Source organism: Cucurbita pepo, chromosome 8 (genome assembly GCF_057944985.1).
Source record: "Cucurbita pepo subsp. pepo isolate OVF chromosome 8, ASM5794498v1, whole genome shotgun sequence".
Lineage (NCBI taxonomy): Eukaryota > Viridiplantae > Streptophyta > Magnoliopsida > Cucurbitales > Cucurbitaceae > Cucurbita > Cucurbita pepo.
Window position 1 is genome coordinate 11,060,886 of NC_141805.1, and position 24,455 is coordinate 11,085,340.

The 24,455-nt window shown below is 39.5% G+C and overlaps 7 protein-coding genes across 7 annotated transcripts; 1 reads left to right on the forward strand and 6 right to left on the reverse strand.

Moving 5' to 3' along the window:
- Positions 1–1,933: 1,933 nt before the first annotated feature.
- Positions 1,934–3,977, forward strand: LOC111801210 (ras-related protein RABC2a). Its single transcript, XM_023685232.2, has 6 exons — positions 1,934–2,225; positions 2,459–2,527; positions 2,759–2,824; positions 3,079–3,200; positions 3,361–3,489; positions 3,583–3,977. Exons 1-6 carry the CDS (start codon positions 2,087–2,089, stop codon positions 3,688–3,690), a joined length of 633 nt encoding a protein of 210 aa, XP_023541000.1. The 5' UTR covers positions 1,934–2,086; the 3' UTR covers positions 3,691–3,977.
- Positions 3,782–7,054, reverse strand: LOC111801208 (uncharacterized). The gene is given in 7 exon segments (XM_087126311.1): positions 3,782–3,814; positions 4,258–4,420; positions 4,707–4,831; positions 4,990–5,084; positions 6,183–6,278; positions 6,389–6,467; positions 6,758–7,054. Coding segments are annotated over 5 exon segments (570 nt in total). The 5' UTR covers positions 6,974–7,054; the 3' UTR covers positions 3,782–3,814; positions 4,258–4,420; positions 4,707–4,747.
- Positions 7,055–7,730: 676 nt separating this feature from the next.
- On the reverse strand, positions 7,731–8,788 carry LOC147791549 (zinc finger protein ZAT5-like). Its single transcript, XM_087126457.1, has one exon. The coding sequence runs from the start codon at positions 8,538–8,540 to the stop codon at positions 7,848–7,850; it is 693 nt and encodes a 230-aa protein (XP_086982583.1). The 5' UTR covers positions 8,541–8,788; the 3' UTR covers positions 7,731–7,847.
- Positions 8,789–10,598: 1,810 nt separating this feature from the next.
- On the reverse strand, positions 10,599–12,166 carry LOC111801209 (transcription factor TT2). Its single transcript, XM_087126458.1, has 4 exons — positions 11,575–12,166; positions 11,342–11,471; positions 11,154–11,257; positions 10,599–11,076 (listed from the first exon to the last, which is right to left on the reverse strand). Exons 1-4 carry the CDS (start codon positions 11,705–11,707, stop codon positions 10,775–10,777), a joined length of 669 nt encoding a protein of 222 aa, XP_086982584.1. The 5' UTR covers positions 11,708–12,166; the 3' UTR covers positions 10,599–10,774.
- A 138-nt stretch (positions 12,167–12,304) lies between these two features.
- On the reverse strand, positions 12,305–15,898 carry LOC111801211 (uncharacterized). The gene is made up of 4 exons (XM_023685233.2): positions 15,485–15,898; positions 15,263–15,373; positions 13,387–13,455; positions 12,305–12,605 (listed from the first exon to the last, which is right to left on the reverse strand). Exons 1-4 carry the CDS (start codon positions 15,632–15,634, stop codon positions 12,555–12,557), a joined length of 381 nt encoding a protein of 126 aa, XP_023541001.2. The 5' UTR covers positions 15,635–15,898; the 3' UTR covers positions 12,305–12,554.
- A 1,649-nt stretch (positions 15,899–17,547) lies between these two features.
- LOC111801206 (protein NUCLEAR FUSION DEFECTIVE 4-like) lies at positions 17,548–19,753 on the reverse strand. The gene has a single exon (XM_087125857.1). The coding sequence runs from the start codon at positions 19,563–19,565 to the stop codon at positions 17,826–17,828; it is 1,740 nt and encodes a 579-aa protein (XP_086981983.1). The 5' UTR covers positions 19,566–19,753; the 3' UTR covers positions 17,548–17,825.
- Positions 19,754–21,089: 1,336 nt separating this feature from the next.
- On the reverse strand, positions 21,090–24,248 carry ACR10 (ACT-like superfamily protein). The gene is made up of 6 exons (XM_087125853.1): positions 24,011–24,248; positions 23,656–23,874; positions 23,329–23,434; positions 22,050–22,383; positions 21,605–21,889; positions 21,090–21,397 (listed from the first exon to the last, which is right to left on the reverse strand). The coding sequence occupies exons 1-6, from the start codon at positions 24,162–24,164 to the stop codon at positions 21,260–21,262; spliced, it is 1,236 nt and encodes a 411-aa protein (XP_086981979.1). The 5' UTR covers positions 24,165–24,248; the 3' UTR covers positions 21,090–21,259.
- Between the last annotated feature and the right edge of the window lie 207 nt (positions 24,249–24,455).

Consider the following 24,455-nt stretch of genomic DNA (forward strand, 5'->3'; position numbering starts at 1 on the left):
AAATGAAAACTTTGTAGGGCCTGAAGTCTGAATGACCACTCATGGGCTTAGGCCCATAATCATTTCCACATTACACCTTCAATATTAATAATAATAATAATAAATTAATTAATTAAATAAACTTTTTTTATTTTAGTTGATTCCTTTGTATTTAATAAATTTATGAAATTTAAATAAATTACCAATAAATTAAGAGATTTATTAACACTTTTAGAATAATAATAATAATAATAATAATAATAATAAAAGATGAATATATGAATTTAAATAAATATTTACATTAAAAGAGTATTTTATAGGCCACGTGGCCATAATAGAATTGCCAGAATTTGTCCCTGTGGAACTCTAGTAATAATTTTCATGTGGTCTTGTCTTGTGGTTCACGTTTTAGGATTTAAACACACGTAATCATCTATTTTTAATTTAATTAACTTTTTCTCTTTATTTCTTTTTAATACATATTTAATTAATTTTTCCTTAATATCTGCAAGTCCGAAGTATATAAGTATTTGTTTGTAGCGTCACGGTCACATTTTTTTAGACAATGAGACATCGATTATGCGACACTTGTTCTAACCCTGTCAACAAGTCAACTGTGTAAATTTAAACTTGGTAAAGGATATTAGCATATGCTTGAGCCGCCTCAAGTCACGTTTGAGAGAAATATTTTAGAAAACGTGAGCGAGAAAATACGTTAAAAATAATTTTTTAACGAAAACAATGTTATAGGCTAAAAGTAAATAAGCAACAAAAAGGGTTTTGATAGCACATAACCCGAGTATGAAGAATTGACTACTAATCACGTCTACAAGTAATATATTTTAGGGCATTTTAGCCTTGACTCGTGTAGACATGATTTTATTGACCAATCATATATACCATATTGACACGACAAAAATAGTAAAGATCTGTCTAACATGAAAGTAAGTAAAATGATTGTGGAATGGGCATGCGGTGGTCATGGATAAAGCATGACTAGGACGTTGACATGCGGCTACAAGTAACACGTCTTGAACAAGCATGACCGTAACAATAGATCTTTATATTATCTAAAAGGATGATGCAAAAAAGGGGTAAGAGTATTCATAATGATCTTCCTTAATCATGACTGATTCCCACTACACCTCAATAAATTAATAGATCAAAGTTGGCTTTGCTTTGCTTTTAGCTGTCTAAAATGGTCCACACTCACCCATCATGCTAAACATCGCATTCATAACGTAAATTAAATGATGACGTGACATGTTTATTACATAAATTTTAGTTCATTTAATATCTAAGATTAAGAGCGACAAATAGATAACGTGGTCACATCATATAGGTAAATTGTGAGATCCTACGTCCGTTGGAGAGGAGAACTAAACATTTCTTATAAGGGTTTGGAAACCTCTCCCTAATAGACATATTTTAAAATCATGGGGCTGATGACGATACGTAACAGGCCAAAGCAAACAATATCTGCTAGCGATAGACTTCGACTATTATAAATGGTATCAGAGTCAGTGAGGGCGCTGGACCCCAAGAGGGATGAATTGTAAGATCTCACATCGGTTGGAGACGGGAACGAAACATTCCTTTAAAGGTGTGAAAACCTCTCCTGAACAGACACGTTTTAAAACTGTGAGGCTGACGACAATGCGTAACGGGCCAAAACGGGCAATATCTGGGTAGTTACATAGCCATTAGGTGACGAATTCAGTTTCCAAACCCGAATTCTATTCTCGAGACTAAATTTATAATTTAACGGATATTAAAAAAAGAAAAAGGTATAATTAATCTTTATTCCAAGGAAAAGCTTTGTTTGGAAGAAACTAGTTTGCTGGAGCAGCAATTCCAGGCAGTGGAGTTGGGACAAAACCATGGATTTCCCCAAAAACATAACATCTTAAGAAAGGTAAATAAAAAGGGAAAGGGCAAAGAACAAATACGTTGTTGTCTCAGCTGGTGCTCGCTCGCTCGCTCACTTCCCCGTTTTCTTGGAACTTATTCTTCTCTTTTCTTGCAACAATCAAACATAATTCCAATTCTTTTTCCTTTTCTACTCTCTCTGAATTCTGTTTCATTCCTGAAGAAGAAGATCATCCAAATGGGATCTTCTTCCGGCCAGAGTAGCAACTACGATCTGTCTTTTAAGGTTTTGTTGATCGGCGATTCAGGTGTCGGCAAGAGTAGTCTTCTTCTCAGCTTTATCTCTACTAATGCTGAAAATCTTGCCCCTACTATTGGTATGTTTTTTGTTTTGCCACACCAACTAAACCCCACTTTTTCTTTTGCTTGAACTTTCTGCTCATAACCTGTTTGAGGAAATGCTTCTCTGCTCATAATTTGTTTGGGTGTGGGGAATTTGAAGGAAGAAGGATGAATTGGAGATGCCCTTTTCATGTTCTTATTCTTTGTTGTGTTTTTGGTTTCTGTGTTTGGATCTGTTTTGTTTTAATGACTGTTTGTTTGTTTTTAGGTGTGGATTTTAAGATCAAGCTGCTTCAGGTGGGTGGGAAGAGATTGAAGCTGACAATCTGGGACACTGGTATCTGTTCTTTTTGGTTCAAATTCTAGGGATTTCACTTCATTTTGTATCTGAACTTTTTATGAACTAAGAACTGTTTCTGTTTTGTTCCCTTTTCAAAAGATGTGGGTAGAAGAAAGCTTGCACAAAGCCTAGGAATCTCAATAGTTTCACTGTTTTTAATATCAATTCCTTTGCTTCTCCCTTTGTATGGATTGCTTTTGATCTTGTTTAAGCCTTGGTTTCTTGCAGCTGGACAAGAGAGATTCAGAACATTGACAAGTTCCTACTATAGAGGTGCACAAGGGATCATTCTTGGTATGCTTCAAACTTTGATCTCTTTATCTTTTGAGCTTAGATTTATCTGGGTGTTCGGTGTTCGGTGTTCAATGTTCACTTAACTCGAGTCGAAACGGAGTACAATCAGTGGGGGGGAAATAAGTTTGATTGGAAGTAGAATTGTGCTACAAACCTATAACAGCAGTTACAATTGGTTTTGTTCATCAACATTTTGTTTGATTCTTCTATCAATCTGTCTGGTTTACAGTGTTGTGTTTATGATCTTGTTGTAGTGTACGATGTAACACGGAGAGAAACGTTCGATAACTTATCGGACGTATGGGCTAAAGAAGTGGAACTATACTCAACAAATAAGGAGTGTGTCAAGATGCTTATTGGTAATAAGGTTGACAGAGTAAGTTTCTTTCTTCCTTCCTCTGGTGTTCTAAAAAAACAGTCCCAAATTAAGTGTTTACACCATCGTTTTCCTAAGATTTGTTGGCTAATGCTCCTTCGATGATCATTTAGGGAAAGCTTCTAAGATTTATGATGGAACTTGATGTGTGTGTTCATAGGAATCTGAAAGGGCTGTGAGCAGGGAGGAGGGGATTGCTCTAGCGAAGGAGCTTGGATCCTTTTTTCTTGAATGCAGTGCTAAAACCAGAGAGAATGTGGAGAAATGCTTTGAAGAGTTGGCATTGAAGGTATATTTCTACCAGACCAATTTCAAGTAGTAGCCCTCAGAAACCGAACGCCTCGTTCGTTCGTTCTTAAAAATGTTGTCTCTTGTCTTGCAGATAATGGAGGCTCCTAGTCTGATTGAAGAAGGATCGACTGTTGTAAAAAGAAACATTCTGAAGCAGCAAGAATTACAGCCTGCACCAACTGCAAGTTGCTGCCTCTAAAAACTCCAGTACGAAACGTCGATACGATAGCATGATTCTCCTTATCGACAGTTCCTGTACATGTGTCCTACTGCTCCTCCTTGTCATTGAGTTGTTTGTTTGCCTAAATGACTGTAATTAAGAGCTGAAAGAAACAAGAAAAAAAGAAAAAAAAATCAAATATAGTAACCTCCTTTGTTCCTTCCAGTTTTTCTTCCTATCTTTTGGATTGTTATGGCATTGTATTCTACCTATCTATACTAACAAAACTCGGCTTGTATCATATGGATCAAACACGTTGCTCGTACGATATCTCACAGCTGCTCTCTTCAAACAACTGCTTAAATTTCATGGTTTTCGAACTGGGAAGTTGCAGTTCTGGAACAACTCATTACAGATGTGAAAAAGATAACAAGAACCCACTTTGATTCAGGCTTTGTTTTTTGTTCTTAATAATTTTGAAAGAGAGCTTCCTTCACAATGATTTTCTGTCTTTTTGTATTATGCTCAAATGGGTTCCCAGCATAAATAGTGTTAGTGAAAGTGATTGAAATACAAAGACAAAGAGGCAAATGGGGATGAAATTACCAAAATAGACAAGCAACAAATCCACCAAATTGAAACTGCAAGTGCTTGGACCCTTTTTGTTGGAAGGGCAATGACAGGAAACTCCTCCCCCAACCACAATTTTGCTTCATAAAGAAGTGGATGCCTGATGGTTAGCCATCTACTGTCCTCTTTATCAGTTTCACTACCAACCAGCAATTATCTAGTGGTGAGTATGGAAGGACATTATATTCTTCTAGGAGAATCATTTCATGTTTTTGGTCGAACGAAGAAATTAAAGGTTGATCAACAAGCTTCATAAATCAACCAACAATGGGTATTAAGTGAATCAATGTTGAACTTGAAGTCAATCAATGACATAATTTAATCTTCTACATTAATCAATGAATATCAATTTTTCAAATTTTCAATTATATTTTGCAGCTCTGTTGTAGAATAAACATGTATGACCAGGTCAAAGAAAACTGTACCACTCCCGAGTCATTTTAAGCAGCCTGTAAGATGGAGCCTACTAATACCCCACCGCCATGTGAGCTGAGGCAGCTTCCAAACTCGTTCTGGCCTCCGTCCCTGAATCGGCTAGTTCAGTTGGGGCCTGTTAAACAGAAGCTTAACTTAGAAAATGAGTAATACCAAAGACAGAGGATAAAGTTTCAGACTGGAAAAACACTTCTTTTAGTACTTAATTCAATTTTTTCAAGTATTTGAAAACTCATTTCAAACAGATCTCCCTGATCTACAGAAAATACAAACCTTCCCGTATGTATTTTCCTTGGTGGGGGATGCCCCTGAAGCCAGCAGCTACCTTATAACTGCGGCATGCTCACCTCTTGCAGCATGGCGAAGAAGCCGTACAAGTAAGTAATGTTGAAAGGATCAATTCGAGAGGAATGAGATTATATGTAACAGCCCAAATCCACCACTAGCAGATATTGTCCGTTTTGGCCCGTTACGTATCGCCGTCAGCCTCACGGTTTTAAAACACGTCTATTAGGGAGAGGTTTTCACACCCTTATAAGAAATGTTTTGTTCCCCTCTCCAACCGATGTGAGATCTCACAATCCACCCCCTTGGAAGCCTAGGGTCCTCGCTGGCACACCGTCCGGTGTCTGGCTCTAATACTATTTGTAACAACCCAAGCCTTTTGGGGATATTGTTCTTTGGATTTTCCCTTTTGGGATCCCCCTCAAGGTTTTTAAAACACGGTGTTGGCACACCGCCCAGTGTCTGGCTCTGATACCATTTATAACAGTCCAGGCCCACCACTAGCAGATATTAACAATCCAAGCCCACCACTAGCCGATATTGTCCTCTTTGGACTTTCCCTTTCGAATTTCCCCTCAAGGTTCTTAAAATGCGGTGTGTCAGCGAGACGTTGTGCCCCCAAGAAGGGTGAATTGTGAGATCTCACATCGGTTGGAGAGAGGAACGCAACATTCCTTATAAGAGTGTGGAACCCTCTCTCTAGTAGATACATTTTAAAACCGTGAGGTTGACGACAATACGTAACGGGCCAAAGCAGACAATATTTGCTAGCGGTGGGCTTAGGCTGTTACATCATAGGAATTGATTGCTACTCCTGCATCGTGACCGTAAAACAAACGGGTACACGTATAGCAACCTCATTGAATTAAAGATACAATGCTAAAACAATATTGGTACTTGGTTTTTTTTTTTCCATCAAATCTGTTCACTACCATGTGTGATGTGTAAAAGGATTTCGTACACTTTTTAAGTCAATTATTCCTACTGTTGAAGAAGCCAATGTACATTTTCAAGAACAATGACTCTCTGGGCATCAACAAGGAGGAATAATAACCAAGTTGTTGCAACTTGCAAGTATTTGGTTGATTGGCTTCCCACAATCTATTAACAAGCATTTGACGACACTTCGATTTCTTATCCAAAAAGATAAAACTTAGACATCGAAGATAACCAGCTACTTACAGTGTCACCTCCAGAATCAACTGATTCTAGCATCCTCTTCACGCATTCTCTGTCATTAGCACTGTTTAGAAGGAGTTGAACAATCTCTACAAAACCTAGAGTCAGTGGAGAAGAGAAAATGACTTGACAACATTTCCAACAGATAAATTTTCAAATACTTATTGCTGAATTGAAACGAGCAAATTATTTATAACAGTCTACTCACTCCCTGCACAAGCATCATGCAAAGGAATGGCACCATCTTCATCTTGAACCTCCAAATTTGCCCCTCTTTCCAGCAGTAACTATAATATGATTAATTTACTTCAAAATAAGCCACAAATCATACAAAATTCAATATAAAATATGGTAAAGTTTGCACAGGGGTAGCCAACTCTATTTCATCACGCTCAACATGCATTCCTCAAGACAACCAACTTTGCGTATTAGAATGACGAAAATACATATAACGAGAAGCACACTACAAATTGAATAGAAACATTTCCTTTCACGACGAGGACGCATCAAATTTACTGAAAAAGATCATTTCGACCTAATCAAGATAGTGAACAATCCAGAAAGCTCAACAGAAAACTCTAGGAAGTGGAAAAGAAGAAGTTAAACCTAGAGAGGAGCGTAGGCCATTAAATTCGCCGAGCTGGACGGCATTAGCAAGGTCGCGGAGGTGAGTGGGAGTAACGAAATCGAACTCGATGACACCGTCCTCTTCAAAGAGAGCATTATCGTCCTCTTCAAAGAGAGCATTATCGTCCTCGTAACCGCCATCGTCATCCAAGCCGGGAACCGCCATTTATAGTTTCTTCTTCCGCCGTAAAAGTCGACCGGCCCAGCAGGCCAGCTCCGAACCTTTGACTTCAAAGTTGGGCCTCATTGGGCCCTGCTCCATATTGGGCCTATCCTAAATGTACGAATTCTTTGCTTATAAATTCATTCATGATTTTTTTCTTAATTAAATAATTTGAAACTATTATTCTTAATAATCCTTCGTAAGAGTGAACATCTAAATAAATATTATAATAAAGAACAAATCCCGAAAAGAATTATTTGGGAACGGTGTGAAAGGTCACAAAATTGTCCTCCTAGTTCACCGGACGCTGAAGTCCGTGCATACAAATCACAGACAGGCTCGCTTTCGAACGCATGCATTTTTTCAAGTAATAAGTTTTGTTTTGTTGTTTGACATTTTGGTACGAAAAAGAATGTTAAAAATTGATGGGCATTGGATTTGTTGTGTGTTGGGTATTAAAGTTAGATCCATAAAAAAGGGCAGATAGTCCACTCCCACTACCTTTGCCACCCCCTTTTCCTTCCTACCTTTTAATAATCAATCCACCCTCTCTCTTCACTTATTAATCATCTATTACCAACTAGTTTTTACTTCTAATTTGATCTCTCACACGTTTTTTATACACGATAGCTAACAAAAACGGTCCAACGCACGAACTCACCTTTGACTGATCACGAGAGATTTGATGCACTCCAACCATTAGAGCACTGAACATGTTCGGGTTATTTTTATATAGTGTCAATTTGAGTACTAGTGAATGAATAAGACAATCCAAAGGGGAATTAATTAAATCCCAATTGATGGGGGAGTTTAATTTGGTGCATATGATGCGACCTTTGCAACAATACCAAAAAAAAAAAAAAAAAAAAAAAAACAATTAGTAATGACAATCCACCAGCGACGATGCGGCGGAGAACACAGCCACCGCCGTCCGGTGCCGGTCATCCTCAGGCGCTGGAAGGTTAAGATCCAACTCCAACACATTCCTCTCTTTCTTAATCATTAACTCCTGCAACTGCGGCGTAGCAGCAGCACCTCTACTCGCCACCGACGCCGTAGAGGTCAACGCTCTATGTCGTCTCATATGACCACCAAGTGCCTGCCCAGAAGAAAACTCCGCTCCACAAATGGAACACTCATGAACCTTAGATTTAACAACGTCACCGGCGGCGAAACTCGCCGGTGGTCGGCCGGTGGATAACTGCAAGGAGAGGTGAAATTGAGGGTCGTGGGTTTGAAGAGAATTAGAGATTTTGGGTTTCTTATGGCTAGCTCTATGTCCACCCAAGGCTTGAAAAGAAGGAAAACAACGATCGCAAGTCTTGCACTGATAAGCAAACAGAGATTGATTGTGTTGAACCAAAACAGAGGCGCAATCCCCTGTTCTCCCCTGCGCCAAAAGAATCAAACAATTGGCCAAATCTTGATCTTCTTCTTCTTGCTCTGTAAGCCCCGCCGACGAACTGGAACAATCAGCGCTGGAAGATGAAGCAACAGAGGGAGGCCTGGTGCGTTTGGTTCGCTTTCCCTTGATGAATTGGGCTTGATTTTCATCTGGGGTTTCCGCCATTGATGCAAAGAAAGAGGTCTGATATGGAAAAGGATGAGACAGGAAGTTATATATATAGAACAGAGGAGGCGAAGAAGAAGAAGAAGAAGAAGAAGAAGAAGAAGAAGAAGAAGAAGAAGAAGAAGATGCAATGTAAGTGAGAGGAGGCTAGGAAAGGAGTGAGATTCGGTTGGCTTTGAAGCAAACCCCTCCGCCCATTACTTTTGCCCCACGACTCCTTTCTGTAGGATTAGTTTGCAAGCCTGGAACCACAGAATTTGCGCTATTCCCTTAATCCCTCATTAATATCGAGTAACTCTTTTTTAACCCTTCCTTCTTCTCTTTCTAACCAACCCATTCTAACTATAGAATTTAGCTAATCAAACACGTTCTTTAACCCTTTCTCAATCCAACCTATAGCTCTTAATCATATCAACTAAACTTAGTTTATAAAAATCGAAATCAATCCAAATGACTCCACCTACTTCACCCTAAGCCCACTAGTAACCGATATTGCCATTTCTTTATATGGGTATGGAATCGAATTACAGTGACAATATCTAGTAGAACTGTAGTTTCTAATTGAACGGGGAGCTATTAAGTATTGCATATGACACCACCGCATGTTTACATGGTCCACCCAATGATTGGACAATTCTAATGTAGAGCAACGTGGGTTGGGTGATTTTTAATTTAATTTTTCTCTCCTTTTTTTGCGTCAACTCCAGATCATAATTCTTTAAAAAGACACTAAATTCACCAATTATACACTACTTTAAGAAATGGGTTGTAGTTATTTTTTAAAAAAGATGCCAAAGTTTCAATCTTTTTTTAGAACAAAACTGAGAGAAAGGGAAAGAGTAGAGAGAAATAAGAGGATTATACTTGGCGTGAGGGCCTCGCGGTGGCCTGCTGCCCATGGCACGTAAGGGTGTCATCCCATTCAATTTCCAACCCTTCATTAACATCTTCTTCCCTCTAAACTTTCAAAATCGAACAAATTCTATTCCATAACTTGTCGTATATGAAAATGACAGTCTAAACCCATTACTAGTAGATATTGTCCGCTTTTACCCGTTACGTATTGTCATCAGCCTTCTACCTTTACAAATAAGATTTCGTTTTTCTCTCTAACCGATTTCGAACCTCATTTATTTTTTAACGACTTTGGTGTGTAGTACTACTTGTCCACCACCTTATTGTTTGTGTTCACTACAAATACATCCAAAAGCAAAATTGTGCATTGAAGAAATGATATAATATTGGGTTTAGGGGAGGTGTGAATTTGGACAAAATATTGCATTATTAAAATTCAAAGCTATGAATTTCATTTTCATTTGGGACTGTCCATATCTTGGAGTATCAATTTGATAATGATTTGTGTATTGATTGCTCAGTTGTGGATTACCTCTCCTTCTTCATTATTTTTTTTTTTTTAAATTAAACAATTATTCTCAAATTTCAAGATCTTTTTTGGGCTTTTCATAACTTTGTTTCTACTTTCTATTACCCTTTTTCATAATTATTGACTTTTTATACGTAAAAACGTTTAACACGACCATGATAAGGGTCAAAATTCCAGTTGTTGTTCCCTTTATCCAACGGAATAAATAAAATCACCGACCTAAAACTCTAAGTTTTATTTCATTTTGACCCCTATACCTTCGTAATATTTTAATTTAGTCCTTCCGTATTTTAAAAATAACTATTTTAGAAATTGCTTCCGTATCCTAAATGGGTTCGTAACCAATCAGATAATCATTTTTTTTTATATTATATATTGAATTAATTTGTGTTAAAATATGGTTTTTAAGGAAAAAAAAATACAAGCAAAGTCTAGCACTAAGTAGGTGTGATTTGTGAGTAGGTCATGAATTAAAATATGTAAATGATGTATTATTGTTGGTTTGATTAGTCTAATATTAATCCAACCTGGCTGAAACTCTAATATTATCTTAATCCATTAATTAATTAATTAAAATTGTGAAAACGACACAGTTTCATAATGCTAGCTTAAAAATTCCTATGCCCTAATTAGTACGTTAAGAACTTAAGATCATCGTGACATATTGCTTTCCATTGCATTATCATGTGTGCCTAGCTACGCCTAAGACCAATATATATATTTATTTATTTTATGATTACGTTCTACAGTTGGTCGATTGTTGAAGTTTTCAACTTGGAATATTTTATTTTCAGTGGCACTTTAAATATTTACTGGTTGATTATATTAGGAGGAGACGACATTTGATTTGCTACTCGATATCCCAAAGAGTGAATGAGTCCCAGAAATGGTCTGTTTGATCATCTCTGTGTGCATAGTTCATATTTGGATAGTAGAAACAGAATTCTAAGTTGTTGCACTCTTCATGATGATTCACTTCCTGCTTCTCGTTCATTAATTGATTTGATATCCAGTTTGATAATCGAATTTCGTATGGCGAATTTGTGATCTCGAGGTTCGACAACTCAAAATGATTGTATAAGGGAACGTCCCTTTCATTTTGGTCATGCCTCAATGAGAGCTTGTCTTGTTTCCCATGTTTTGCTTTGGGGTCTGTAAAAGAAACTAGTTAAAGCAAGTGAATGTGGTTGATATAGATATCAAGAACCAACACAGATTTTTCCATGAACCTTCTTCTAGTTGAATGGGGAACTTTTTTCTCAGGTGGCTTCTCCAGTAGTTCTTGATCTCGTTATCAGTTCTTCCTGGAAGCCATCGTGCGATTCTCGACCATCTAGAACAAGATGTATTTGAATAATGATGATAGAGCAATAAAGTTGCAAAATTTCCAGCACCCAGATGTTATTTTAGTTCATACTTGTTACCCCATTTCTTATGAAGTTTCAGAATGATTTCTTCTTCCTCACTGTTTATGCGATCACGTTTAAGACTGGGGCGGAGATAGTTAAGCCATCTAAATCTGCAGCTCTTCCCACTTCTCTCAAGCCCTGCAATGTTCGGATACGAACATATAAACAAGTCTTGACATGAAACTTTACAAAGTCGACAATATCATATACTATTATGATAGAAGAAAGTTAATAGTCATACCTGAAGCTTTGGCGATCGAGTCCCACTTTCTCTCTCCCATGTGAGTTACAAACATGGTGAGCCGTCTGTCTTCCTCTTGGAGCCAAGGTCCTCTACGCTGTATCTCAGTTTGAAGGGCTGAATGAGTAGCCATTTCTGATCCTGACTCAAAGCTCTTAAGTTGAATTTATAGAGGAAAAGTAGTGGAAAAAGTGCAGTGAAGAACATTTGTTTTGGAATGAAAAGGGAAGGTGACCAGAAAATCCAAGGTGGATCAATAGATAGACTCCAATTCCAAGACCTACCCCACCATTCACCATTTGGATCATATGAACCTGTTCTGATACCATACCAAATTTGGGCATTCAAATAAGAACAAAGTTTCATCATCACTTTCTGCATTATCTTGAGATTGTTTAGAATATCCACAATTCAGATATTGATGTATTAAGTAAGCAGGTGATGAATATTGAAAGATGGAACGAAACCAAATCTAACAATCTTACTATCGGCTCAATTGGAAGAATTATCTTATGTATGACGACAAAATGACGTTATATGATGATGTATGATAATACAACGATGTAAGATATATGATGATGAGATAATCTTACATGACGTTGTTCCATATTAAGATGATATGCATGTCTCAAATATCATGAAGCACTATGACGATGATTTTTCTAAGACGGAACTCTAGTTAATGCTATTAGGGTAAGTATAGAAACTATGCTACAAGTTTGAAGATCGATGATCGTCAACTACAAACTTATTTGCAATTATCCCTTTATCATCAACATGGTTTGGCTCTGTGTTTCAGAAAGGAGAGTAACAAAACGGTTTATGTAGGGCAGAGGCTGTTTTTACATGAGAGAATTCAGAAAGATGGGGAAGGAGATTATTTGGAGGCAGTTGAGTTGGATAAGTAGCCACTCACGGAGCTAGCTCAAATTGCAGCAGCTTCATGCAACTCTTTATCCATTACATTACAACTGCTACCCCTACCGATCTATAAATGACTTGTTCATCAGGTTCACCGCATCATCCATAAACTGAAAGAAAAAGAACAGAGGAATGACTGATTATAACCAAATATCAGAATATATGAAGAACAATGAGCACAAAAATGCAGGTCTGGTTCCTTAACGTCTCGAGGCTACAAAATCTTCCGATTTGCCTTCATATTTTTACGCTCCAAGAATATGTTTTGCGTATAGAAGAGAGACCTCAAGGCTACAAAATCTTCCTTTGGTATTGTATAACAGCCCAAACCCACCGCTAGCAAATATTGTCCGCTTTGGATTTTCCCTGTCTGACTTCCCCTCAAAGTTTTTAAAACGCGTCTGATAGGGAGATGTTCCACACCCTTAAAAAGAATGCTTCGTTCTCCTCCCTAACCAATGTGCGATCTCACAATCCTACCGAAGGGGGTGGATGGGGGAGTCCCAGATGGAGAAGAGAGCAAGTGCCAACGAGGACGCTAGGTCCTGAAGGGGGGTGAATTGTGAGAACCCACATCGGTTGGAGAGGGGAACAAAACATTCTTTTTAAGAGTGTGGAAACCTCTCTCTAGCAGACGTGTTTTAAAAACTTTGAAGAGAAGCCCGAGAGAGAAAGCCCAAAGAAGACAATATCTGCTAGCGGTGGGCTTAGACCGTTACATATTGGTCATGACTCACTCTTATGGTATCACTAATTCTTGAGGAGGTTTTGCCTACCCAAGGCCAGCTCCATGTTCGGGCCAGTGACGATAATGTTTTTCGAAAGTAAAATCAATCTTATACTTCCAAGAACCTTTATGAAACACAGATATGCAGAGTTATGTGAATTTACCTTTCCAAGTAATTTAAGCTCTCTACCGACGGGCTCGAGAAACTTAAGATCGACATCAATGGGCCATACCTGTCCACATGTGGCATAATAAGACCAAAATACACAGCAAAAGCAGTTCTTATAAACTCAAAGTCACGATTTAGTTTAGCAGTGATAAAGGCAATGCTAATGGAATCCACCCTATAATTAAAGTTACTACTAATTAGAGATTTGTGATGTCCCACATTGGTTGGGGAGGAGAACAAACCACCATTTATAAGGGTGTGGAAACCTTCCCCTAGCAGACGCGTTTTAAAGCCTTGAGGGGAAGCCCGAAAGGGAAAGCCCAAAGAGGACAATATCTGCTAGCGGTGGATCTGGGTCGTTACAAATGGTATCAGAGCCAGACATCGGACGATGTGCCAGCCTTCTCGCTGTTCCCCGAAGGGGGGTAGACACGAGGCGGTGTGCCAGTAAGGACGCTGGGCCCCAAAGGGGGGTGGATTTGGGGGCGGTTCCACATTGATTGGAGGAAGAAAAGAGTGCCAGCGAGGACGCTGGGCCCCGAAGGGGGGTGGATTGTGATGTCCCACATTGGTTGGGGAGGAGAACAAACCACCATTTATAAGGGTGTGGAAACCTTCCCCTAGCAGACGCGTTTTAAAGCCTTGAGGGGAAGCCCGAAAGGGAAAGCCCAAAGAGGACAATATCTGCTAGCGGTGGATCTGGGTCGTTACAAGATTACACTGTAGAAACTCCTCAACTACAACAACTACCCATCCCTTGACACTGCTACCCTGTACTGTTCTTAAACCTATTTGTGAGATCTCACATCGGTTGGAGTGGAGAACGAAGCATTCCTTATGAGGGTGTGGAAACTTCTCCCGAGCAAACACGTTTTAAAAACCGTGAGGTTAATGGCGATACGTAATGGACCAAAGCGAACAAGGCTATTACAAATGGTATTAGAGACGGTCACCGAGCGGTGTGCCAGTGAGGACGCTGGACCCCCAACGGGATGGATTGTGAGATCCCACAACGGTCGGAGAGGAGAACAAAACATTCCTTATAAGGGTGGAAACCTCTCCCTAGCATATACATTTTAAAAACCATGAAGCTAACAACAATACATAATGGGCTAAAAAAGACAATATCTACTAGCGGTGGACTTAGACTGTTACACTATTGTAAACGTGGAGTACGTGAGGTCTATTATATTCTCCATCTCTCTCATCTCAAGGAAAGCTAGGGATTACCAATCAATAACTGAGATTCTTCGGAGTTTTCTCGACTCAGACTTGTCGTTTACATTTTCACTGAGAAAACGAAGCATCGTATTCATAACAATGCTTATTCCACCACACTACAAAACATGGCCTTCTCAACCCCTCCATCTCCTCCCACCTTCTAACATTCGAACACTAACCAACCATTAACAAAACTCAGCTTGGCTATAATGTTAAATCTGGTAAATAATGAAGCCATGATCATGTGACAGAGAAAAGACAGGTAATAGTCACTGCTAAGATTCTGATATAACATGCTTAGCACAGGATAACTTGTTGTATCAGGATAGAAGATTCTGAGTGTGTTAAGAATAATTTTTTTTCTTCATTTCGTTACACATCAAAAAAGCTTTTCTAAATTTCAAAACCACCGAAAAACATTTCGGGAAGAAACACTTAATTGGTAGTTCTTCCAAACAGCTAAAAGAAAAGGCGTTTCAATAGCCTCAAAAGTCATAGACACCATCAGGTTGCCACTAGAGTAGTTAACATGATCAATTCAGTCAAATTCAAACACAAAATTCGAGTAAGAAAAACCAAGAAATCCTCTAGAAATCAAACTCCTAGTAATCCAAACAAATTAAACAAGGGTTATAATTAACAAAAGATACCTTGAGACCAAGTAATTTGACAGGTGCAGTCTGTCCAGGCACAATACAATCCGGCCCAGCCGATTCTAAGATAGCATCCATAGCCAACCCACTTCCAATCGGATCAGGATGCTGCAAAAACAGAGAAAGATTTCCCCCAAAACCAACAAAAGAATCAAACAAAACCCAGAAAGAGAGGGAAAAAAAAAACAACAGAAGAACAAAGATAATGAGAGAGCTCGCCTTCATTACAGAGATAGCGTAATTGGAAAAGGGGGATTGGGCAATGCGGAGAACAGGAGCATGGTGGATTTTGGGAGTGGGTTTGCCAGCAGCCCTCCATGGGGCGTCCTTTAAAACCGGTGTTCTACCGGCGGCCCCTTTCTTAGACATGATTTCCTCGCCGGAGCTGATGGGATTCTTCTAGAACTCAAAAATCTGGATAGGGCTGAGATGGGTGAAAGAAAAAAGACGCGGATAATCGAGAAGAAATGGATGGAGTGCAGAGAAGACGAAGAGGAAGGCAAGGGATTATTAGAAAGTATCAGGCGCGTTTGTGAACCTTAAACCCCCCATGTGATGGATAGGTATATCCATAGATGCAAAGGTCGCCGCCAAAATTCATCACCAAACCCCTAGGCGGATGAAAATTAAATACCAGGAAAATAAAGGGGCAATTTGCAAATAGCCCATTTTGTTTTCAGCTTTTTCTTCTTTTTTATTTATTTTTAAATGCCATGTCAGCAATAATAATGTAATATGGGATGACTCTGACATTCTCTTATATTTTTTACGACATGAATCATTACCTACTTGTCTTGAACTGATTCTAGAACTGGAAATTAACGGTACACGATTTGGATAAAGGTTTGAAACTCGTATTCTACCTAATGGCTCCAACCGTTTCTTGCATCCTCTGCAGGTTTCAATGCACATTCTAAATTGAGTTTCATATTCTTCAAATCGTAAAAACGTCACCTTCTTCGATCAGACCCTCTCGCATCACTACTAAAAAGAGCGCAGTCGAGATTTGCTACAACATAACACCAAGTGGGAATTCGAGTTCTTTTGAGATTTGCTAGTTTTCCAAAGGGACGAACAAATTCGTGTGAGACAAGTGGTTCATGTTTGGGCATGACCTCCAGCAATTCAGTTGAACTAGTTCACAAATTTTGATTTAGTCACACGTCACTTTTTCTTGTCTTAATTCAATCTCTAAGGTTACATTAGGTATTTTAAAATTTTTGGATGCATGCACTTACAAACTCGGTAGTTTGTATGATTATGATGTATGATAAAGCATGATTGAAAACTATAACCGGACCCATCTGATGATGATATAGTTATAGTGATGAAAATGATTTTGTAGTAATTACACGTTATGTGCTTAAATAATTAGCCACCAAGTTCGTTGAAATAAGTGATTCAGATCATCCTATGAAGGAGACTTCAATTTTATTGTCGGTGGTCTTTGGAAACAGGCCACCCATGTACACATATGGTCCTTGTACTGGCTTTTTAGAACATCCTTAATGCATGATGCATGAATAATCTAATACATATATCTACCAAATGAATCAAAGTCTCGTGACTCTTTAATTATTAACCAAGTATCGATCAATGAAGAGGGTTCTCGTGCTTCACGTCCTCCATTATTGGCGCTACTTGATTAACGGGTCCTTTTCTTGTGGTGAAGAGAAGTTTAAGTCCAAAGCAACATTTTTTCTGTTCCCTAATGTTTTTTTTTTTCCATTCTATTGCACAAAAAATGTCCAAAAAGTTATCTAAATCATCGCAATGTGTCCATTTGTAATGTTCATAATTGAAATGATGTCTTGTTATTTTCAACCAACCATATCCATAAATTTGACTTCCCACCTAAATTGTTTTTGGATTTTACCACATTAACCCGAAAAATATAAGAGAATTAAAAGAGTTTCGTTTACTTTTCTCGTGTTTCGATTTTAATCATGGTAACCAAGGTTCTCGAGTGTTTTATGTCTCAATCCCGTGTTGTTTTTATCGTATGATTCTTAAAATGAGACGAAAGAATTTAAAGATATAATTTAATTTTTTTAAAACCAAATTTAGAGGGAGAAAAAAAAGTATTTTTTAAGGGTTTGAATTGGAATCTTCCAATTTTCAAAATAAAATGACTAAAATACCCTTTCACTACTTACCTGTTTGGTTTAAATGACTAAAATACCCTTACATTACTCATCTGTTTGGTTTAAATGACTAAAATATCCTTACACTACTCACCTGTTTGGTTTAAATGACTAAAATACCCTTACACTACTTACATGTTTGGTTTAAATGACTAAAATACCCTTATATTACTCACCTGTTCGGTATAAATGACTAAAATACTCTTACACTACTCACCTGTTCGGTTTAAATGACTAAAATACCCTTACATTACTCACCTATTTGGTTTAAGTGACTACAATACCCTTATACTACTCACCTATTTGATTTAAATGACTAAAATACCCTTTTTAAGATGAAAATTGATACCACCAGTAAGATTTTCTATACTAACTTGTAAGCTTTAAACAATGATACATAGTGTGGATAAAAGTCCCTAAGCAGTTTGACTCTTCGCCACCGCACTGTTCGTCGGAGCCGCCATTTGCACCTCCACCTCCTCACCTGCTTCCTCCCTGAACTTCCGGTAAATATCGCCCTTATAAAACTTCCATGTCCGAACCACCAAGATCAACGAAACAAACGCCCCTAAAACAGTAGCCGCCGTGATTATAAGAAACGCCTTTCTGTAACATTCCACTCCCAAGCAATTCAAATCCTCCCCAATATTTCGCCGCCGCCCCGCCGCCTCCATCTGCCGCGTTGCCTCTCTGTCGTACAAATGTCCGGCCACTCTCACGTTCAGTATATACGCTCCAATCGGGCTCGCCACTCCCCCCAAGTTGTACAGAGTTGCGTAGTATTTCAGCCCGAAAATTTCCGATATGATTGCGAAAATCAACGGCCACTGTGCGCCGAAGCAGAATCCGATGATAATTGAAGAAAAATAGAGCGAATTTGGAACTCCGAATGCGATTAGAAGATGACCGACGCAGGATAGAATCATTGTCACGAAGAAAATTAAGGGACGTGGGACTTTGTATTTTTTCCAGAGAAATTCCGACAAGAATCCGGCGACTACACGGCCGAGGTAATTCCATATGCTGACGAGAGAGATGAATGTGGTGGTGCTCTGAGATGGGTATCTCAAAGACTCTCCGATTTGACCCAAATTGTCGATCGCCGTCAATGTTCCACCGACGCCGCAGATGGTGGCGATGAAGAGAATTATCATATCGATGCTGACAACAGCTTGCGGAATTGTGTAGTCCTCTCCTCTGTTTGGCGGTTTGAATGTGTTTTCAAAGCAGGAACCCGACGGAGGACTCGGCGGTGCCGGTGGCGCCGCCGAGGTCAGTGGTGGCGGTTGTTGTTGAGATGCTAGCTCTAATTGTGAAAGTGGGCTTTCGATTTTAGTCTTCCAAACACTCAATTCCTCTCTGTAAACGATGGCCAGAGGAAGTAAAAGCAGAGCAATGACAACAATGGCACTTCCGGCGTATTCCATTTGATGAAATTTCAGGCGATTTTGCAGAATAATCAAAACCATTAACGACCCAGCAAGGCCAAGAGAAATATAAAGGATATGGAAGAAGACTCTGAGCTCATTCGGCTGCCGGAGATCCTTAATGAGTCGAACGAAACGGAGGAAAGTAACAGAGACGGCGGCCGGAAGCCAAGCGATTAAAAGGATGAGAGATTTGGAATTGTTGCCATAAAAGGCATGGTAAAGCTGGGTCAAAATGGCGCCGCTCAACCCGACGAAGCCCTTCAAAAGGCCCAAAACGCTGCCGCGACTTTCCGGGAAGTTTTTGACGCTAGTAACGAGAGCCCCTGTGTTAGCGAACGTCTGAGAATTAGCTCCGATACAAATGTAGAGACACATATGCCAGATTTGGGGCTTTGGGATCCGGCTAGTTACAGCCATCCAAATCATGGTATAGCCGAAGAGATTCATGACGGCGCCGATCAGGAGAACGACCCAAGGCGGCGCGACCTCGTTGATTAGACCGCCGATAACGCCGACGTTGCCGCCTAAATCCTTGAAGAAGCTAAGCAAATTAAGGGTGGTTTGGTCGTAGCCTAAGGAGGATTTGATATCGGAGGAGTAGAGGCCGAACATGTAAGTTGCGCCGGAGACGGACATGATGAGAATTGAAGCGAAGACGGAGAACCACCGACCGAGAAGGAACTGGTACCAGATGGGGTGGACGGTGGAGGGATTAGAGGCGGCCATGTTTTCCGGCGAGCAATTAGGAGGCTGTGTTCTTGAAGATGTAGTGTCAGTGGGTGAGAGTGTATAAATACATATTTAAGGAGGTGGGGTTTCATTGAAATGGAGATTGGATTTTTATCTCTGTTTTTTGCTCTGTTTTTGCTGCTCTCTCTGCCACTTATCTTAGGTTGGATGGTTGGTTGGACAAGAAGGGGGGACCCACATGACGAACATTGCAATCGACCAACCACGATTAAATTGTAACCCTATCTTCTTGGAGTAAATATTTAGTATCACGATTTGGATTGAGTTGATCAGAAATATTTAGTATCACAATTTGGATTGAGTTGATCAGGTTGGTCGAGTTCACCCTTGAATGAACCGATTCTGAACTCAACCACTAAATAAATGACTTATTTTTTATTGATACAGACAATTAACCTATTTTATCGAGTTGCAGTAACTATTTAGTGGTGTATAAACATATCGAGGACTAATACATTAATATATTTTCATATTTTGTGGTATATTCAAGTCCACTCATTATTTCATTTTCCTAGGAATAACTTATAATATTATTTATGTTTCATTTCATTGTAACCATGTGCTTCATGCCCTTTTGTTTTGATTCATCCTTTCTGGTCCATAAACTTTTACCCACTTCTTCTTTTGTTTTGTTCCGTTCTAGATGAGATCGAGAGAAGAGACGATCTTTGTTCTCGTCTTTTATTTCGACTTTTATCTCTGTAATTTTATGAATTTGTTCTTGTAAGGACGTGAATGAGAGACAAACACGCTGGGTGAGGTGGATAGAGGATTTGGGCGGGATGAGAGGCAAAGATAATGATACAGAATATAATTCCTAATGGAGAGAAATCTGTCCATATCTCGTTTTAGATGGTGAAAAAAGTTGAACTCTAAAATCATAATACACACCTAATGTGGAGAAAGTGGATGAGAGTACGGTTAGAAGCACGATGCTAGGTTAACTACAGACACACATGTGAAGCCACTTTCCATTTGGCAATAATGTAGAACCAAGAAGAGTTAAAACCGCCCACTTCCAAATCGGAGTGGTTTTAAGTGAACACGCTTCTGAAAAGGAGTTCTTCATTTAACTCCCTAATCTAATGCGACATCAGCTTCAAGCCACATGGAACTGTAGTACTACCTCAAGGTTGGCTAATCGTACACAACATGCTCAAATACTTTTTATTTTGGAAGGCACATGAGTCTGAACCCCACGTTAAATGTGGGATGGAGAGGAAGAAAAGAAGTGTGGGAACGAAAGAAGCATCTACGTGGTATAAGAAATGGATGATAGAAGCTAAACTAAAAAAGGGTATTTCGAGATGAGTTATTTCGTTCATTTAAAAGGGTCATTAAATTTGTAACAAACGATTCAAGATTGCACGTTTAGCTCATTGGACGATGACCCTCTTTGGGACAACGCTCCAAGTCGGTGTCTTGCTCCATTCGAGCCCGAGGGCTTAATGAGGATTAACGCTGGGCAATAGTAGGGGGGGGTTTTGCACAAGCTAGGAGTGTACAGGAAACTTGTTACAAGCATAATTTGCACGATTCTGTCCCATAAGCATACAAAGATAACTTGTTACAAGCATCAATAAGACAAGGAGGAGGAGCAGCCCATCTAACCTGAAACAGCAAGCTATACACAGGCTAACTAAAGCATTTTCCACTTCAGATTTATCACATTATGCCCATCCCATCAACATCTTTCGGACTCCGTCCTCGATCTTGTTCCTGGGAATCGAAGACCCGACTCCTTCATCAAGCATGACTCTGTATACTTCCCATTCTCGTCCTCCGATCAAATGGCGTCTGATTTCTGCCTGGAAGATCGATCTCGTTCTAGTTACGCTTTGAAATCATATATAGTATACCAAAAGCAAAAATTTGCACATGAAGTAACCCAGATGCATCACCAAAATTAAGTTTGTAAAGCTATATCTCATACTTTGAATCTTGAAAAGTTCTGGACTTATTGGAATATATCAGAGATTGCAAGGATGGCAAATTATTGTGAGATCGGGACGTACCAAAAAAACACCGATGTCGAGCAATTTGAGAGCAAGGGTGATGTCATGGAACACGAGAGGTCGACCCTTGCCAGATAACTCTGTGGGGTTTGCCACCAAGAGTTCTGTGTCGGGACCTCTGCTCAAGATAGCTACTCTGAGGGGACGAATCAGTTCCATCCGCAACCGAGTTGACAATGCATTCTGCTTGCTTGGGTCTGTAATCTTCTTTCCATCAGCTTGCATGATGAACAAGTCGATCTCACAGCTTCTCGTTTGCTTCTTATTAAAGCGTCCATATGAGATCTGGCTACAGGATTGAGTTTAAATATTGATAACAGAACCTGAACTGATATGCAGTGCAAGAAAACATTTTAAATTGACCTTCATCATGAAAAACGAAACGGTGAAAGGATTCGGACCCAACAAATAACTATGGCTATTCAATGATTTAATGTTTATGTACCTGAATGTTGTAGTCTTTAAGCGTCCTCATAATGTCGTAAATAAGACCCTTGTGATCTTGACAGACAATTTGGACGAGTGTGTGAGAAGGACTGAGCGAATTGTCTAATGTAACAGAGACATCTTTATGAACTAATGATCTGCCTTGTGAAGTTTCATTCAACTCCAAGCTACATGATTCTTCTGCAATTTCAGAGGGAAGAGAGGATGCCTGTGAGCATAACATAACTTCGGCGTCGACCATCTCTATTTCACAGCTTATCATGGCATCTCCCAAGACATGTTTCAAGTGGTCGCACGTGTCCTGCTGTCTCTTCGTTGTGTGCATGAGATCCCTAATGGACAAACAAAAATGAAAATATGTTATGTACAACCTCTATGGGTTCCCTTATACTGCTGCTGAAATAACAAAGTGTTCCACCACTCAAGAACTTTCAAACCAAACACCTTCCACCCAACTGCTTGCAGGTAAAGAAAAAGAAACGGGAGACAGCAACGAGGTAAAAAGGAAGCTCATTCAAGAAGAGCTGACCATACAAGAGTTTTGACAATTTAACATACGATGAAAGAATTGTGAGATCCCACATCGGTTGGGGAGGAGAACGAAGCATTCTTTATAAGGGTGTGGAAACCTCTCCCTAGCATACGCGTTTTAAAAACCTTGAGGGAAGTTCGAAAAGAAAAGTCCAAAGAGGACAATATCTACTAGTGTTGGGCTTGGGCTGTTACAAATGGTATCAGAGGGACACCGAGCAATGTGCTAACGAGGAGGCTGAGCCCTGAAGGGGGGTGGACACAAGGCAGTGTGCCATCAAGGACGTTGGGCCCTAAAGGGAGGTGGATTGGGAGGTCCCACATCGGTTGGATAAGGGAACGAGTGTCAGTGAGGACGCTAGGCCTCGAAAGGAAGTGGATTGTGAGATCCCACATCGGTTGGGGAGAAGAACGAATCATTCTTTATAAGGGTGTGGAAACCTTTCCCTAGCAGACGCGTTTTAAGGGAAAGTCCAAAGAGAGCAATATTTGCTAGTAGTGAGCTTGGACTGTAACAAGAACACCCTACAAACACCACTGCCGAGGCATACTACTAGGATAGCCCTCCACTTCCTTTTTCCTTGCGGATAGCCTCTTGAACAAGTGAACTACTTGAACTATTTATGCAAGTTATACTACTCTAGCCCTCATGAACAAAGAATCCGTTCCACACAGGTCAAAATGAATTCATTCATTGAGAAATACAAAAAACACACAATGCAGATAAACAAAGCTCAATCTTGAACCTGGAGTCAATGATGAAAAACAGATCCATCACTTTTCCATCCGGAGTGGTCGACACTTTCACTTTCTCTATAAGAATCTCGAGCTCGCAAAGAACCCATGTTACATCTACAAACAAACCACTCGCTCCAAATTAGACACAAATATGGCAAGCAACACAAAAGGGAACCAACAAAGAAGACAAGAACAACAATATCCCCACGCTTCGCTCTCTTTTTCCTTCTTCAGGGGAGGGGGGTTAGGTCAATATTTAAGCAACAAACTCCCAATTGATCAGTTCAATCATGTAATCAACATACAATCGAAATAACGGGGAGGAAATTACAAACCGTGTAACAGCCCTCTTCTGTCATGGCAACAAAACTTCAAAAGAAACATATCAGGGGGCTTTGAGGGTTGCGGTTCCGGGCGGAAATAAGAAAGCGTCGAAGCTGAAGAACAAGAAGGGCAAACCTCAATCAACCTCTGTTTCACTAATCCCCACTTCGTCGACGATTTTCCCGTCACCCAAAACACTATGTAGCACCATTTTCCGTCGGTCGTAACATCTTCAACACAGTATTGACGAATTCACAAGATCAACAAAACAATCACATCACTAATTCAAACAAATCAAATCTAAAACGAAAACCCAATCACGATATCTGAAATCAAAGCAGAGAAGTAATTGAACGATTCACTCACCTCCTCTGACAATGCTTAGACCAAAGAAGAGAAGTATGCGGCACAAGTCACAGCCTAACCCAGTTTTATCGGGGCAATTGACAGTGATGACGGTAGGCTCATCGTCTTTCTCCGACGGCCTCACAAGCACGACATCGTCGTGCAAAATACCCATATCTTCGTTTCTTCGTCTTCCTCGTCGGTGGTGCTGTGAGATTCAGAGTTTTCCGATGGGTTGCCAGAAAAATTCAGAGAACGCATTAATCCAGAATTTTTATCACTGTTCGCTTGTTCATTTTTACTAAAATACCCTTCACAATTCCAAAAATTCCCTCTTGTACGAAAAATCTATAAAATAAAATAAATAATAAAATAAAAGGCTTTTGCAATATTATTTTATTTTCAATTAATTAATTGGTGAAATTACCATTTAGTCAATTAAATTCATTTTTATATTTAATATTTA